The sequence below is a fragment of the Tursiops truncatus genome, chromosome X (genome assembly GCF_011762595.2).
Source record: "Tursiops truncatus isolate mTurTru1 chromosome X, mTurTru1.mat.Y, whole genome shotgun sequence".
Classification (NCBI taxonomy): Eukaryota; Metazoa; Chordata; class Mammalia; order Artiodactyla; family Delphinidae; genus Tursiops; species Tursiops truncatus.
This window is the reverse complement of record NC_047055.1, coordinates 123,991,251-124,007,488: the sequence shown is the minus strand read 5'-3', so window position 1 is coordinate 124,007,488 and position 16,238 is coordinate 123,991,251. Positions and strand designations below refer to the sequence as shown.

The 16,238-nt window shown below is 45.5% G+C and overlaps 1 protein-coding gene across 6 annotated transcripts in view; it reads left to right on the top strand.

Annotated features, from left to right (window-relative positions):
* The window catches only part of LOC117310372 (steryl-sulfatase-like), a 184,525-nt gene that overhangs the window by 155,671 nt on the left and 12,616 nt on the right, over nt 1-16,238 (top strand). For 5 of the 6 annotated variants that reach the window (XM_073799015.1, XM_073799013.1, XM_033849899.2 and 2 more), the window contains 3 exons: nt 3,235-3,394; nt 11,891-12,012; nt 12,336-12,398. In XM_073799015.1, coding sequence (XP_073655116.1) covers nt 3,235-3,394; nt 11,891-12,012; nt 12,336-12,398 — 345 coding nt within the window. The remainder of the gene's footprint in view (nt 1-3,234; nt 3,395-11,890; nt 12,013-12,335; nt 12,399-16,238) is intronic. The other variant, XM_073799016.1, reaches the window with a different exon arrangement.

Sequence of the window (16,238 nt, the reverse complement as noted above, 5' to 3'; positions counted from 1 at the left end):
GAAGACATTACATGTGGTAGTGGTTGTAGAAGCCTTGATTAAATAGGAAGAGCGTCTTATGCAGGCTTTCGAGGGTTTACAGAAATGATTGGGGGTTGGGGGAAAATCCTGGCAGAGAAAACAGCAACAGAACTTTGCAGAAGGTGGGATAGAATGAGTTGTTTGCTGGGGCACTTAGGTGAGACTCAGCTCAACTAAGGACTGGTATTGGCAGGGTGGGCCAGAGCCAGGCTGAAGGAGAGATTCTTTAGTTTTTCGTTCTTGCAGAAGATATGAAGGAGTCCAATTAAGTGAAAAAATAAATCATCAGTGGAAGTTGCGGCGACATTTCCCCCCTAATAACACTGAAGGAGTTCATATTACGGAGTAGGGTCAGGGCTGATGCACGCACCCTACTCCCCAAATCTAAATTCGGTAACTTTAAGAGCAGGGCTCCATATGTGGAATCTATCAATCAAAAAATTTTAAAAAGGGCTACAAATGAACTTATCTACATAACAGAAATAGAGTCACAGATGTAGGAAAGAAACTTACGGTTCCCAGGGGGTAAGGGCAGGGGGTAAATTGGGAGATTGGGATTGACACATACACACTACTACATATAAAATAGATAACTAATAAGGACCTGCTGTAGAGCACAGGGAACTCTACTCAATACTCTGTAATGACCTATGGGGGAAAAGAATGTAAAAAAAGAGTGGATATATGTATATGTATAACAGATTCACTTTGCTGTACAGCAGAAACTAACACAGCATTGTAAATCAACTATACTCCAATAAAAAAAAAAAAAAGAAGAAAAAGAAAAAGAGCAGGGCTCAGTAAACTATGGCATTTGGGCCAGATCCAGCCTGATGCCTGATCTTGTAGATCAAGTTTCCCTGAAACACGGCCATGTTGATTCGTTGGTGTCTGGCCCTCCTGCTTCTGAGGAGTTGGGCAAGCCACCCAAACCACCTAAAATCGTTACTCGCTGGCTTTTCAAAGGAAACACGTGCCACCCCCTGGCTCAGATGATTTAGCCGTTTGATGTCTTGCTTAAATAGTCACCTTTAGCTTCTGAAACCGGGTCCGTTAACTTAAGGGTGTTCTTCAGTTCTTTACCTTCAAGCAGTGACATGAGCAGACGGCTGCTGTTTTATTCTTGCCCCGATAACAGGTGGATGATCGTGTGATAGGACCTGGGCGGTTTTGTCACATCTCCCATCTATAATTGGTGGGGTTTTAGTCCCTGGACTGAATACATCAAGGAGGGTGTAAACTATAGCATCTTGGATGAGAAAGACTTTAGTGTGAATTTGATTCGCCATGTGCTTCCTTGCGATTCCCATCAATCCAGGGAACCGGTGTTATCAGGCGGGGAGATGCCCAAGAGGACAAAAAACTGACAAATAGAGTATTGCAGAAAACTCTGTGCCCACGTCAAGCAAAAGAACGGCAAGCATATGCTCTTGCCATTCAAAGGCATTTGACCTGCCGGGTGGCAGCACGTGCAAAGACAAAAATATAGAAGCGTGGTTTAGAGACAGCTGTTCCTAACAAGAGTCTCGGAGTGAATGGTAGAAGAATTTTCTCTGCACCGTCCTGGAGAGCTTAACTCAGCCATCGTCTGTCTGTGGCTTCCTGTCACGGCCGAGTGCCACCAGGATGTTAAATGCGTGCACTTGACAATTACTCGAGCAGATTTTAAATTTAGACCATGCTCTTTTCTCTGTTCAGACGTTTTCAGAAAGAATCCACTCCCCTTCACCTGTTTTTCCTGTATCTCCCTCGCAATCCCCTGTCCTTCTCTGCTAACCCTATTTCTCCTTCGCAAACCAACTCAAAGTCTGTTGCCTCAGGGCCCGTGTTCCCAGGGAAGAGGCATCCTCTGTGCTTTTTGTTGGGCTGCAATCAGAGTTATGCACAGCTTGTTACAAAGTCATGGGGAACTACTCCTGGGGAAGCAGCGTGTCTGTTTCTCCATCCATCCGCGGGCTCCCTGCTGGAGGGATCCAGCATTTCTGGCCTCTTTGAGCCCAAGGCCACCGTGCTGCTGTCTCCCTTCCCCAAGGACCGTAAGTGAGAGACCCTGGGGAGCATCTTCTGTTGACATTGTGACCCACTCCCAGCTCACCCCTCCAGCCCCTCCTGATACCACTTTCATGCTCTATTTAGTTATTTTCGAATTGCCTCATACGTGCAAAGCTCGTTTTCCCAACTAAACAGTAAGAGCTAGGCCAGTAATAAAATAATAACAATGATGAAAACAGCTATGGTCAGTGGTCTGTCTCTCAGGCTGGGGATCATAATCCCGTGAAATACTCACATCTTACACGTCTGGAACGTGTGGCACAGCGGTGGATCCATGTCCCAAGGGCACAGAGCTGCTGTTTTCGTTGCCTAGGGCTGCTGCACGAATTCCCCACCAGTTTGGTGGCTCAACACGACACAAATGGATGATCTTACAGTTCTGCAGGTCCGATGTCCAAAATGGGTCCCCGTGGGCTAAAATCAAGGTGTCAGCAGAGCTGTGTTCCTTTATGAAGGCTCTCGGGGAGCGAGGCCACCTGCATGCCTTGGCTTGGGGCACCTTTCTCTCTGTTCAGAGCCAGTGACGTAGCATCTTCCAGTCTCTCTGACTACAGCCTCAGCTGCTCTGATGCCAGTTTTCCTGCTTCCCTCTTTCCCTTATAAAGAGCCTCGTGATTGTATTCGACCCACTCACATGATCCAGAATAATCTCTCCTTCTGTCGGATAAGGTACCATATCCCCAGATTCCAGGGGTTGCAGGTGGACATTTGGGGGTACGATTATTTTGCCTCCTACCAGCGGTAAAAAGTAGAAGTGGAATTTGAACCCCATGACTCCAGAAACATTGTTAGAAGTCTTTGTTGCTGCGAGATTTGAGTCTCCCTGATGAGAGTCAGCACTTGTGTCCACCAGGCAATGCTGGCCGTGTGTCATGCATGTAGAGACCATGACATATATATATATCGGGTTGGCCAAGCAGTTTGTTTGGGTTCTTCCGTAACATTTTATGGAAAAACCCGAACGAAATTCTTGGCCAACCCGATATATATTCTTCACCACAAGAGATACAGTATTGCTTGTGAAATTCTCATTGAATCCATGTCATTAAATCACTAGGTTCTTCCAAATCGGCCACCCCACATTAAGCATTGAAGAGTGCATTGAGGTACGTGTTGGAAAGACGTATAAATCTCCTTGATGCCTCTCCTTCGGCATTTTAGGGGGAAAAGCCAACAACTGGGAAGGAGGCATCCGGGTTCCAGGCATCCTCCGATGGCCAGGGGTGATCCAGGCTGGGCTGGAGATCGATGAGCCAACAAGCAATATGGACATCTTCCCGACGGTGGCCAAACTTGCGGGGTCCCCTCTGCCGGAAGACAGGTACTGTGACTCCCAGGTGCTCGGGGCAGTCGCCTTCGGATTTTGTGGGCAAGGGTGTTCCGATTCGCCTGCACGGTGGCATATGCTACTTCCAGCTGGACCCTTTATCCACGCCCAGTTATGGGACTTACTGGTGGGTCCAGCAATGTAAACACCGCTCTGTCCATCCTGTTATCCCAGTGGGAAATAAAGTCCAAAGCCCGAAGGGGATGGACAGTCTTTTTGTTTTTTTAATATTTGTTTATTTATTCATTTATTTGGTTGCACCAGGTCTTAGTTGCAGCAGACGGGCTCCTTAGTTGGGGCTCGCTGGCTCCTAAGTTGTAGCACGTGGGCTCCTTAGTTGTGGCAGACGGGCTCCTTAGTTGTGGCATGTGAACTCTTAGTTGCAGCATGTGGGATCTAGTTCCCTGAGCGGGATTGAACCCGGGTCCCCTGCATTGAGAGCATGGAGTCTTATCCACTGTGCCACCAGGGGAATCCTATGGGATGGACGGTCTTTAACTGAGCCTCCCTCTTTTGGCATTCCGTGGAACCTCTCCCCCTCCCTCTCTCTCCTCTCTCTCTCTCTCTCTCTCTCTCTCTCTCTCTCTGTCTCTCTGTCTCTCTGTCTCTCTGTCTCTCTCTCTCTCTCATCTGTGCCCATCATCGGCTTGCAGAAGGGCAGCTGGGCAGATGCCCTCTAACCTCCCTTGTTTCATCCCACACTTCTCCTGGCCCTGTTCACCAGCTCTTTGCTGCAGCAGCGAGAAAGGCAGTTGGGTGCCTAGTCAGGCCCCTTTTTTCCCAGCACGTCTTCATTTAGCGAGTTCTAAATGAAATGTCTTTCTCTTACATTTAAATACATCTTCCGACGGCATCGCCAGTGGTTTCTCCTTAAGTGTTATTACCAATCTGAAGAGTTCTAAGTGAGGCACACTGATTCATTGCTTTCGTTAGTTGGGTGGCAATCCAGGGTGACGGCAGGCACACGGGCTGCAAATCTTGTTCAAATTCAGCTGCCGACAGAACCAAGAGGAAACTGGAAACCAGAGACGAAAACAACAGCTCAGCCAGAGCTGAGTCCACGGAGAGGTTTGCTCACCTCCCATTGTGCGCAACCTTGGTTCACTCTTCTTTTATTTCAAATTTCTGCATTAGGTATACGTTCCTCTCAAAGTGCATGCACACACACACACACACACACACAGATGGGAAAGGCAGAATTGTAGACTTCAGCCCTTCTCAAACTTTGTGGCCTCGAGATTCATGTACACTCTTCCCAGATCCAGGAGCCCAAAGATGTTGTGTTTCTGTGGGCGGTTTCTATCAGCGTTTGTCATATGAGCAATTAAACCTGGAAATAAAAGTTTTTAAACGCAAGAGGGCCCAAGCACACACTGCATCGGCTGACAGAGTGATGATGGAGCCCCTGGGGAAACCCACCGTCAGCTCATGAAAGAGTGGGGCTGACAGAGTTATAATGGAGCCCCTGGGGAAACCCACCATGAGCTCATGAAAGAGTGGGGGTACAAAAGGCAAATAGCATTTTGAATTACTGCAAAGACAGTTTGAGCTCATAGACCTCCTCGTAGGTCTCAGGCATCCCTGTGGGTCTCTGGACCACACCGTCTCAGGGTAGCTGGTGCTTCAGAGAAGAGCAGAGATTCCCGGAGCTATGCTGCTGTGGCTTCACTGCTGCTGAAGCATTGAAGTTCCTGGGCCTTGATTTCTTCTCCTGCAAATGGGTTCACACTTGCACAGGATGGCAAGCACTAGAGCATGTCAAGTGCAGAGTAGGGATGCATGCATACTTGGCATTTTTGTTTCACCCGCCATATTGAGAGGTAACAGGTAGGGAAGTAGAGTTGTTTCCACTTACACGTTTCACGTCCATCTGGGCTCAGAGAATCATCACTGTGAGGGCTGAAGGGGCTTCTAAGAGCTGCTATTCCAATCAAATGATTCTTCTTCCCCTCTAATGACAGAAAACTTGGCAGGAATAACTCATCAAAAGTCTTTTCTTACAGAAAACTAAAGCTCTCACTCCTTATTTTACTTGCTCTTTGGCCCTGGTTCTTTCCCTTGGAATAAATCTGAATAGTTCCATGACCCGTGCACACTGAGTGTTCAGATAGTTTCATTAAGTACATTTTTCTCTCATGGTTCATGATATTAAATTCGTCGGTACTCTCTGCTTTCACAGTATCTTTATATTTTTATTATTTTTAAAACATTTATTTATTTGGCTGTGCCAGGTCTTTAGTCACGGTATGCAGACTTCTTAGTTGTGACATGCGAACTCTCAGTTGTGGCATGCATGTGGGATCTAGTTCCCTGACCAGGGATCGCACCCGGGCCCCCTGCATTGGGAGCACAGAGTGTTAACCACTGGACCACCAGGGAAGTCCCTGCTTTCACACCACCTTTAACTGGTTTTTCACCTCACTGGGAAGAGCCAAGGGAAGGGAAAATTTCAGAGGCAAAGAGGAAGATCCCTAAAGGGAGATCTTGCTGCCGGCACCTTGCACCCACCCCAATCTGAATCTAATGGGGGTCATCCTGTTTTTCTCCCACGTGCCCATTGAGGAAGGAAGCAGCCTCCCTCCTAAGCTGACCCAAACATTTTGTGCACGAGCCAGTGTCCTCAGTGGAACCCATTCTGAGTATTGAAGGTTCTTTCAATGGATGTCACCTGTTGATGGTCCCACTCAACCCAATGATACCATGTCTGGGTTTTGGTCCAAGGCTCTATAAGATGTCATTGTTCTCCAAGCGACAGCACAGATAAGAAAACGGCAATCTGCTTCCAGGTTGCTCATGGGAATAAAACGATCTCACAATATACTATTTAGATCATGTTAGCAGCTGGGTCTAGAAGACGTCCTTGTGTGTCTGCCCTGGAGACGTTGACCATCTAAAGGGATGGTTCTCAGCTGGGGTGACTGTCCCTCCCAGGGGCCGTTTATCAGTGTCTAGAGACATTTTTGATTGTTTTGACTCAGGACGTTGCTGGCATCTAGTGGATAGAGGCCCGGGTTGCTGCTAAACATCCTACAATGCACAAGATGCCACCCCCCAGCAAGGAGTGATCCAGCCCAATATGTTGGGAGCGCTGAGGTTGAGAATTGTGCTCAAAAGCTTATTATTGCTCTTTTACGGGAAATGTCGTTATCTATATAATGAAAACCTCATCAAAACTTTTCAATAAGAGCATCCGGATAATATCCTCATATATATCCATAGCCATCTGTAAATCTGACACACAGGTGTCTACCCTTTAGAAAACAGCCTAACTCTCTCCCACTAAGATTGGTGGAAATCAGCTTCCCTGGTTTCTTGCTTAAGCAATATTAAATTTACGTTTCTCAGGTGAGTAAACACATTCAGAGAGCTGGACCCAGGCTATATGACAATCACTTAATGAGGTTCCCTCACATTTTGCCACATTTTTCATTGAACGAGAGGAGTTTCGTTCAGAAGACCCCTGTCCTTCAAGTACAGCCTTGTAATTCTCAAGAAGCAAGTGCTGTTCTTTTTTTTTTTTTTTTTTTTTGCGTTATGCGGGCCTCTCACTGCTGTGGCCTCTCCCGTTGCGGAGTACAGGCTCCGGACGCGCAGGCTCAGCTGCCATGGCTCACGGGCCCAGCCGCTCCGCGGCATGTGGGATCTTCCCGGACCGGGGCACGAACCCATGTCCCCTGCATCAGCAGGCGGACTCTCAACCACTGCGCCACCAGGGAAGCCCGCAAGTGCTGTTCTTGACAATCCTAGCTTGGTGAGAAATAAAAAGCCCTTCGATGCAGCGTTTCTGCTTAGGTAAAAAGAGCAGCAGTCCGAGGGTTACACATAGAGATTTTCACTTTGCAGCGTCTCCGTGCTGCCGTGAGAATTCTCTAACTCAACCCCGTGGTGTGCCTGTATGAGATTCCTCTTGGCGTGCATCTTCCCTTCATACCGACCGTGGCCATCGCCCCAGCATATGCAGAAAAATCATTCCCCCTGCGTCTCCAAATAAGCTGATTCTGGACATACATGGAGGGCAGTCTTTCTTTGTGATATAAAACATAGGCAACAAAAATATAATACCTCAGGCTTCCCTGGTGGCGCAGTGGTTGAGAGTCCGCCTGCCGATGCAGGGGACACGGGTTCATGCCCCGGTCCGGGAAGATCCCACATGCCGCGGAGCGGCTGGGCCCGTGCGCCATGGCCGCTGAGCCTGTGAGTCCGGAGCCTGTGCTCCGCAATGGGAGAGGCCACAACAGTGAGAGGCCCACATACCGCAAAAAAAAAAAAATATATATATATATATATATATAATACCTCAATACATTAATTCATTAAAGTGAAAACCTGTCAGCCTCATCTTTGCAAGCAGACAGAGTATTACCATAGTGAGTCTATGACCATGCTCCCTCTTAATGAAGATTGGCATGCCCAATTCTCCTATTCCATAATGAAAATTCGATTTCATTTCTTTTTTCCAAGTTTGGAAAAGAAATCCAAATGCTTGGTATCACTTAGGTCTGGTGAACGCAAGGGGAGTGGCTTGGTTCTCCCACTCAATTTTGCTGACATCTAGCTGGGTGACCACAAAAGACTTCTTCCATAGAGCACTACAGATACAACAGCAAGCTGTACCCAGCTCAGCTCCATTTTGCAGAATAAAAGTCGAAACTCTTCACGTACGTGTGACTACGTGTAATTGATCTTGCTTTCTATTCACATATGGCAGAATGTTTGATGTTTACGGGTGGAAACACTTTTAATTATGAAAGAGACTTTCTGGGTACTTGAGATTCCCTTTAATTTATCAAAGATCTATGTGCTTTCTTCTAAAACTGTTTCCTGTCCTACTCTACAGTGAAAAAAATCACCTTATTTTTTTGTTTGTTTGTTTTACATCTTTTCTGGAGTATAATTGCTTCACAAGGGTGTCTTAGTTTCTGCTGTATAACAAAGTGAATCAGCTATACATATACATATGTCCCCATATCCCCTCCCTCTTGCGTCTCCCTCCCACCCTCCCTATCCCACCCCTCTAGGTGGTCATAAAGCATGGAGCTGATCTCCCTGTGCTATGTGGCTGCTTCCCACTAGCTATCTGGTTTACATTTGGTAGTGTATATATGTCCGTGCTACTCTCTCACTTCATCCCAGCTTACCCTTCACCCTGACTCCGTGTCCTCAAGTCCATTCTCCACGTCTGCATCTTTACTCCTGTCCTGCCTCTAGGTTCATTAGAAGCATTTTTTTTTTAGATTCCATACATATGTGTTAGCATACGGTATTTGTTTTTCTCTTTCCGACCCAGTTCACTCTGCACGACAGACTCTAGGTCCATCCACCTCACTACAAATAACTCAATTTCATTCCTTTTTATGGCTGAGTAATATTCCATTGTATATATGTGCCACATCTTCTTTATCCATTCTTGTGTCGATGGACACTTAGGTTGCTTCCATGAATCACCTTATTTTGAATATGGCAGCAAGTGGCTCACCTTGTGCCCCAAGTTAACCTCTTTTTCAGTCCCCCAAGCCTTTCCCTTCTGCTATGATCCCCAAATCCTCCCCAGAGTGGACCCAGCACAGGTGGGTCGGAGGGACGTCCCGAAGTACATGGCTCACTGACTCAGCTGAGAGAGATACAGCACATTCGTGGGGGGATGAAGTCACTGTCCCCCCAAAAAGTTCCCCAAACATGTTCTTTTCAGTTACGTGAGAGTCATCCGCATGCTATTGAAATTCAGACATGACTCTCCTTGACACTGAATTGTTACTATCCCCATGGTTGCCATGATTCAGGAGCCCAAAGAGAATCATCTCACTTTCCAAGTTAAAGGCAATCTCAAATGAGCACGTTTTTCACAGAATCAGGCAGACACCAGGGGAAAAAAGCATCCGATTTTGTAGCCGTGGCTGTCCTGCAAGCGTGCTATGAAAAGTTGAATTTGTTTACAGAAAAGGCCAATCAGACGATTCCCATAGGGAAGCGGCGATGCTTTGCATCACTTTGAAAGTGTAGGGGCCTTTCTGCCACGAATCGTGATGTTGTACAAACATTTCCATCCCAGCCATCCCAAGTATTTTGATAACTCAGACACCGTTTAAAAGTTTAGCTCAATAGAGTCACTTTCCATTTTTCATGGCACAAATGAGCCTCTTTTTGACAAGCCGTATTTCTCCAGCGCTGTTCAACAGTGGTTTCCATCGCAGCGTGATTTATTGCCGGCTTCCGGGAAAGAGTGCGTTAGGTATAGGATGTAAAACAAAGATGAGATCAGTCTCTGCATCGCAAGAAAAAAGAAGTTTGCAGAACAGACTTTGCTTCCCTCCTTAAAAAAAAAGAGACAAATCTGCTTGGAAATCAGAAAAAAAGTCTATGAGATTTACAGTGTTCTTTTTGTCATTAAATCCCCCTTTGTGGGATCAGGCCCAGTTCGGTTATGAAATACCAATCTTAAGAAAACAGTTCTGTCTCCTGGGTTCTTAAGTGCTGAGTTTTGTGGGTTTATGATGAAAAACAGCTTCGAGAAATGAGCCAGACATTGAGTCAGAGAAACAGAGATTCACTCTCACCCTCGAGCCATCGTGGAAAGGCCTTCTCTCCACGTGGAGCTAAAGGTGGTGGAGAGGTGTCGGGCGCATCTGTCCCATCTCTCACCTTCAGGGTTTTCACCCCTGGGGGCTTTTTATGCGCAGGTCCTCCTCTCTGCCCCTCTCCCCTCATCCCTTGCTTCCTTTCCACCTACTTAGGCTCTCCTAATCTCAAGGACTGAGTTTTTCTTGAAATTCACAATACCGGCCATTTCAGGATAGAACTAGTGTCCGGAGAACACACTGCTTCTGGATCGAATCATCTCTCTACCTTGTTCCTCTCATGGAAGATGAGAATCAGTCTTGGAAAGTGAGCCAATTCTGTCTTTTGTTCTTATTTTTAACTTACAATAATAGAATATTTTCAGTTCCGTGGACTTGTGCGGAGTGCATGATTAATAACTAAGGTGGGGACCAGAGAAGCAGTCAGCAGTAATTACATGATGGGATTTTTAGCGACACCAAAATAAACCACAAAGAAAAAAGAAAAAAACAAAAAAAAACTCAAGGGATGTAGGACCTCTCAAGAGTGCTTACCCACATTATATAACCAAGTTAAAGTTCCAGTTTCTCAGTTCCTCATAGTAGGAGGGGCCAGGGATGGAGTGTTTTGGGTTTTTAAAAAATTTTTTGTTGGAGTGTAGTTGATGTAAAATGTTGTTAGTTCCAGGTGTACAGCAAAGTGATTCAGTTATACATATACACATATCCACTCTTTTTAAGATACTTTCCCCCATAGTTCACTACAGTATTGAGTAGAGTTCCCTGTGCTATACAGTAGGTCCTTATTAGTTATCTGTTTTATATATAGTAGTGTGTGTATTCAGTCCCCATCTCCCAATTTATCCCTCTGCCCACGCCTTTACCCCTGGTGACCATACGTTTGTTTTCTGCATCTGTGACTCTATTTCTATTTTGTAGATAAGTTCATGTGTACCCTTTTTTTAGATTCCACATATAAGCGATATCATATGATATTTGTCTTGGAATGTTTTTAATCAGAGAAGGAAAACCCTCAAGTTCAACAATCTACCTCCTTCCAAGTAGCCTTCTGCCCCAGGTTTCGGTGTGGCCTAATGGTAATCAACGACTTCAATTTCTCTACTGCCTGTTAATGTATGTTTCACTCAAAACAAAATTATAGGCTTTTTTCCTTTTTGTAACATCCAAATAGTCTTAACTTTGCTCCTTAGCAGTTGTATACAGTTATTGCCTACCATCTGGAAAGTTCCCCTTCTCGGCCTAGTTATAGAAGAGATATATTTACCTTTGAGAACACAAACATATGTGTAATGTGTATATGTGATATGTACATGCATGTGAGTACGTTTACATCTTTGGGGTATTTAATATCATCATTATTATTTACAAATCACGTCCCTGGGACTTAGAACTTCATTTGCATTGAAGTCCATCCAATCTAAATTGCCCCATGCTGTATATTACCTTTTTTTAAAAACTCAGATTGTCAGAAATTCTTATTTTCTATAGATCCATAGTTCGTGAATACACTGTTTGCCAAGGCAATAGGCAGAAGACTCGGTATAGGAGCAGCAGCAGGGGAAAGCAGTGGAAAGCACGGACGCCCAGTCAGCTGGGTTTCAATCCCATTGGCTCTTACGACACACGTGGAGTTGGGTGAATCACTCCATTTCTTCATCCCATCATCCTGGAGTGATACTGGTCACAGCTCACAGTGCTGCTTGGAGGATGAAATGAGTTCATGCACGAGCAGAGCTGGCCTCCCTACATTGCATATGGCGCCCAGTGTGGGTCAGTTAGTGTCCTGGGTTGGTTACTTCATTACCATGTTGTAGCTCTGTCATGCCCCCATTTGCTGGAAGGACAGCGCCGACATCGGGAGGTTTTAGCCCAAGGCTGATGTGGCCCCCTGATGCCCACCTGCTTTATCCCCCAGGATCATCGATGGACGTGACCTGATGCCCCTGCTTCAAGGGAGAAGCCATCGTTCGGATCACGAGTTTCTCTTCCACTACTGCAACTTCTACCTGAACGCCGTGCGCTGGCACCCACAGAACAGTGAGCAGACGCATCTTTCTTTCCCTGCTTGTAGGGCTACGTGCAGTCACTGGCATGGGAATAGAAGAAATTGCCAGAGGGCGTTGCTCTCATGAGATGCCCGAAAGATGCTCAGTTTTGCTTTCTCTGTCCTCCTCCGTGTTCCTTCTTCTCTTACGCCTCCCGGTGCCGTGGTGGTCCAGGCAGGGCGTCACACATTGCCGTGACATGTGCTTGCAGCTCCCTCAACGTGGGAGGACTTCCTTTCTTTTCCCTTCCTGGTTAATGCTTATCCATCCGCCCCACCCCCCTGAAAGCCGTCTTCTCTGCCTGCTGTCCTGTAGGTTTTGCACTGGCACCGAATGCCCTTGAGATGTTTACCCGACCTTCTCTCCCGAGCCTCAAAGGTAGGGGTCGTGACTCATCGATCTGTGTTTGGTCACGGATCGTGTGTATTTGCTAGATGTGGATATTTAAGACAGAGTTCAAACGCTTTGATGTTATCATGGGTCCCAAACCCAGGGGTGTTGTAAATCGTGCACTGTATCAGTGACGGGACCTTCTTTGGGTTTTCCAACAGCGGATACAGGGGTGCATTTCTAAAAAGCATAAAGGACCAAGTGGAACCAAGTGAGAATCGTCGGTGTAGTGATAGGGTCACATCTGGTTTTCACGTATTTAAACTTAGAATTACAGTAAGGCTCACATCGCTAAGATGCCTAGGAGTCTATGGGAATCCAGCAACTATTACAGCCCTGCTGTATATCCCAGAGGTAGAGGCTGCTATTGGACTTTGAGGTTCCTCTTCAGTGGGAAATTGAAACTCCCCACTTCTCTAGTGTGTTTTGGGATTCTGCTCCCAGAGGCGAGATTCTCAGAGCAGCTTGTGTATCCCCTGCAGCTGATGACTTGGTAAAAACTCAGGTGACTCTGATACTGGATTTCAATGTACCCCTCACCCCATTCTGCTCACCCAGTCGATTTACCAAAGACATCATTTAAAGAGCAGGTGCTCCATTATTCTTAGAGTGGAAAATGATAACCCTTCCGTTACCCAAAGAGATCACACCAGGTTTACCCTTCAGCGTTTATACTTTCAATCTGGACGGCTTCCTTGAGATAGCTTCCGGAAGACCAATATGGCAAAACCATGGGCGCACGATTCCAGGCCCAGAGGGATCCTATTTACGTATCTCATCAATGTGTCCATCATTCCTAACACCCATAGGAATGCTGTCTCTTCTTAGCATTATTGGCAGCATTTAGATCTGAGCCATCTCATCATAAATGAGAGATGTGGTCCTCGCCACTTCCTTTTGTACAGAGCCTGCGAGAAGCGTAAAGAAAGTCTCGGGGACTCTTGTTTGTCTAAAGAAGGATGATGTCACGTCCTGAGCCTTGCAGAATTGCATTTAAATAAAGCCAACCCCGTCGAGTGAGAGGAGCCGGAAGAAACCTATTGGATCAGGGGCAGGGGAAGCACATTATGTGGAGGAGTAAACAGAAAAGGGACAGGAAGAGGCAGAAAATAGGAGTAAGTGAGAAAAACAAGACCCAGATTCTGATAGGCAGCTGGCCTGGGGATAAAGCTTGCTTCTAAGACAACACACAAGTGACATTTTCTCTTATGCAGTTCCTTACTATCTGCTGTCCTGAAGCAGCAGCACATGAGGAAAAACGATGGTGTTTCCACACCGGAATCATGCATGTAGCTAAAGGGACTCAGGAAACCGTGGGCTTTATGAATCGTCTCATCTACTTTTCCGATTGTGCCTGAAACTCAGTAACAATGGTTGCTGCCTTGGCTGTCACACGTGGCTCCATGGCTGTTTGCTCAGTATTTCATCTGTTCGTTTGTTGTACACGTATTTATTGAGCACCTACTAAGTGGCACCTTCTGGGCTAGGCTGCGCACCTGTCAGTGAGCAAAATAGACCAAATTCTCTGCCAGGGAGTTGCTGACCTCTTAGCTCAGGACAGGCTGAAGGCTGTGCAAACAGCTGGGAATGCACAGGTGTGTAAGGAAGTGTCACCCGTGTGTGTGGAGTTACCTGTCAACTAGAGAATACAGAAAGTAAACTAGTACTAGTTAGAGGAGATGACTGACATCATCTCGGATCTGTGCTGGTAGGAGTTTATGGTAATCACTACACAGGAGACACTTCCCATAATTGTCAGTGGTAAGAGGGCTGCCTCCTGGCATCCAGATACTTTGCTAGAAAAGAAGAGAGACATTTAGGATCAGGGTTTAGAAATGTAGCGTCAGGGCAGCAGTGAGCTGGAGCCACCTCCGGATGGCTCAGGCATCTTGCCAGCTTGTTGGGAAAGCACTGCTACCTGGAAGTCAGCCAGGCGGCGAGCGCTGACACCCCGGCAACTGGCAGACCTGGCAAACGCACGCCCTGTTCCTCGCTCGGAAAGCACAAGCTTACCAGCAGTAAGTAAGCTGGTACCCGTAAACTAGAGCTGAGTGGTGGTGTGGTTAAGATCCAGTTGCCGTTTGTCTTGGTCAGTTGGACGCCTACATGTTACAATTCCCAACTTGTTACTCATTTTCCCAAAAACTTAGAGCTGGAATGCTGTTTCCACCCTTTTAAAACATGAACCCCTTTCAGCTTTCATATACAGTGTCTTCTCTATAATTGAATCATTCTCTAATGATAATGTTTCTGTAATTTCGTTGTCTCAGCAAATTGAATGGCCTAACTTAATCATCTCATATCCTTACGCCCACTGCATTTTAGAAGAACTCACGAAAGTGTTATTAGGACACCGGTAACTTTTCTTGCTTTACAACGGGAATTGTGAGTTTAAATTTACTGTTCCGCATGTATTCAAAAAGTTTGGCTTTAAGTTTTGACCTACGAAGCAGGTCAAGTAAAAATTCAATGTAAGGACAACTTGATTTTATGGTAAAATTTATCTTAAAGACTGGTAGTTAGCTCTGAGATTCTGCTGCAGATTTTTGAGCAGATGAATGTAAGGCTATAAACTAAATGCTCGCATTAGTGTGAGACTTTCCAGGCTAGCTGGTCGTACAGAAATCCATGGGATGTGGTTATGCTGATGTGGAATCCAAGGAGTCCCATAAATCCTGCTAGCTTTTCAATTCAAGTTTGTTGGAAACTTCTCTCCTGTGACTTTCTTTTAAAGCATCATTTGAAAAACCTCAGTAGTACCCCTGAAGCGTACATTGTGTATAGAAAAATGATAAACAATTTTGACTTTTAAGACTTCAAAATAATTTTTTAAAATCTTAAATCACAACAAAAAGCAGTAGGAAATTAGAATTCATTCCAAAGAAATTTGTTTGTATCTAGCTCTTTTAAAGGTGCCTTTTTTTGAAAATAGGAGATAAGTGAGGTTTAAAATTGCAATAGTATTTGAGGAAAAATGCTTGCTTTGTTCACTAAGATTTTCACCCAGTTAAAAAATTAATTTTGCCTCTAAAATGCACCTAAGAAAAGAGAGAAGATTCTAATTACAGCTGCCTATGTCTCAGGAGTTGATTGGTGTAAGAAAGGCTATGCTTAGTTTTTGTCTTTATTAATGACTTCAGTTTGTGTCAGTGGTCTGATTCTCCTTTGTCTGATTACCGGAAGTTAAACCTGAAGGGTCAGAAACAACAAATCGAGGGCAGAAGCTGAACTCACGGGAGCTGTGGCATTTTCACATGAAAGCTGCAGAGAACGTTCCTGTACTCCAGCTTACCTTAAGACGGAGAAGCCCTTGCCCAACCAGAACTTTTGTTGCAATTAAGAAAGAACGCACATACGTAAATCACTTCAAGGATATATTTCAAGTCTTAGGATTTCCTTTTCCTTTTGGTTGAAAATCTCGACCAAAGGCTGCATTCCCAACAGCTCTTGACCTTTGCGATATTCACCCACTAATTCCTTCACCTGCCTTCTCAGCCCGGTATCGTGGGACGTGTGTGTGTGTAATTGTAGGAACGCAGGGTGATGTGTCCCAGGATGGACGGAATCTGCTTTGCCCACAACCTAAGAGAAGGTGTGATGGTGATATAGGAGGATGGAAAAGGTTTCCCGGAAATTGTGTTCAATGTTTATTCAATTTGTTTTATCTCATTATCACTCAGATAGTTCAGTAACGGGCTTATCGTCCCAACCATTCACTTCCTTTAATGGAAAAACACCGTCATAAAAGGATATTTTGTTTTCTCCCACTTGGTCTATCAAACATGTATTTTTATATGGTACTTCCTATTACCTTTTAAATAATATTAG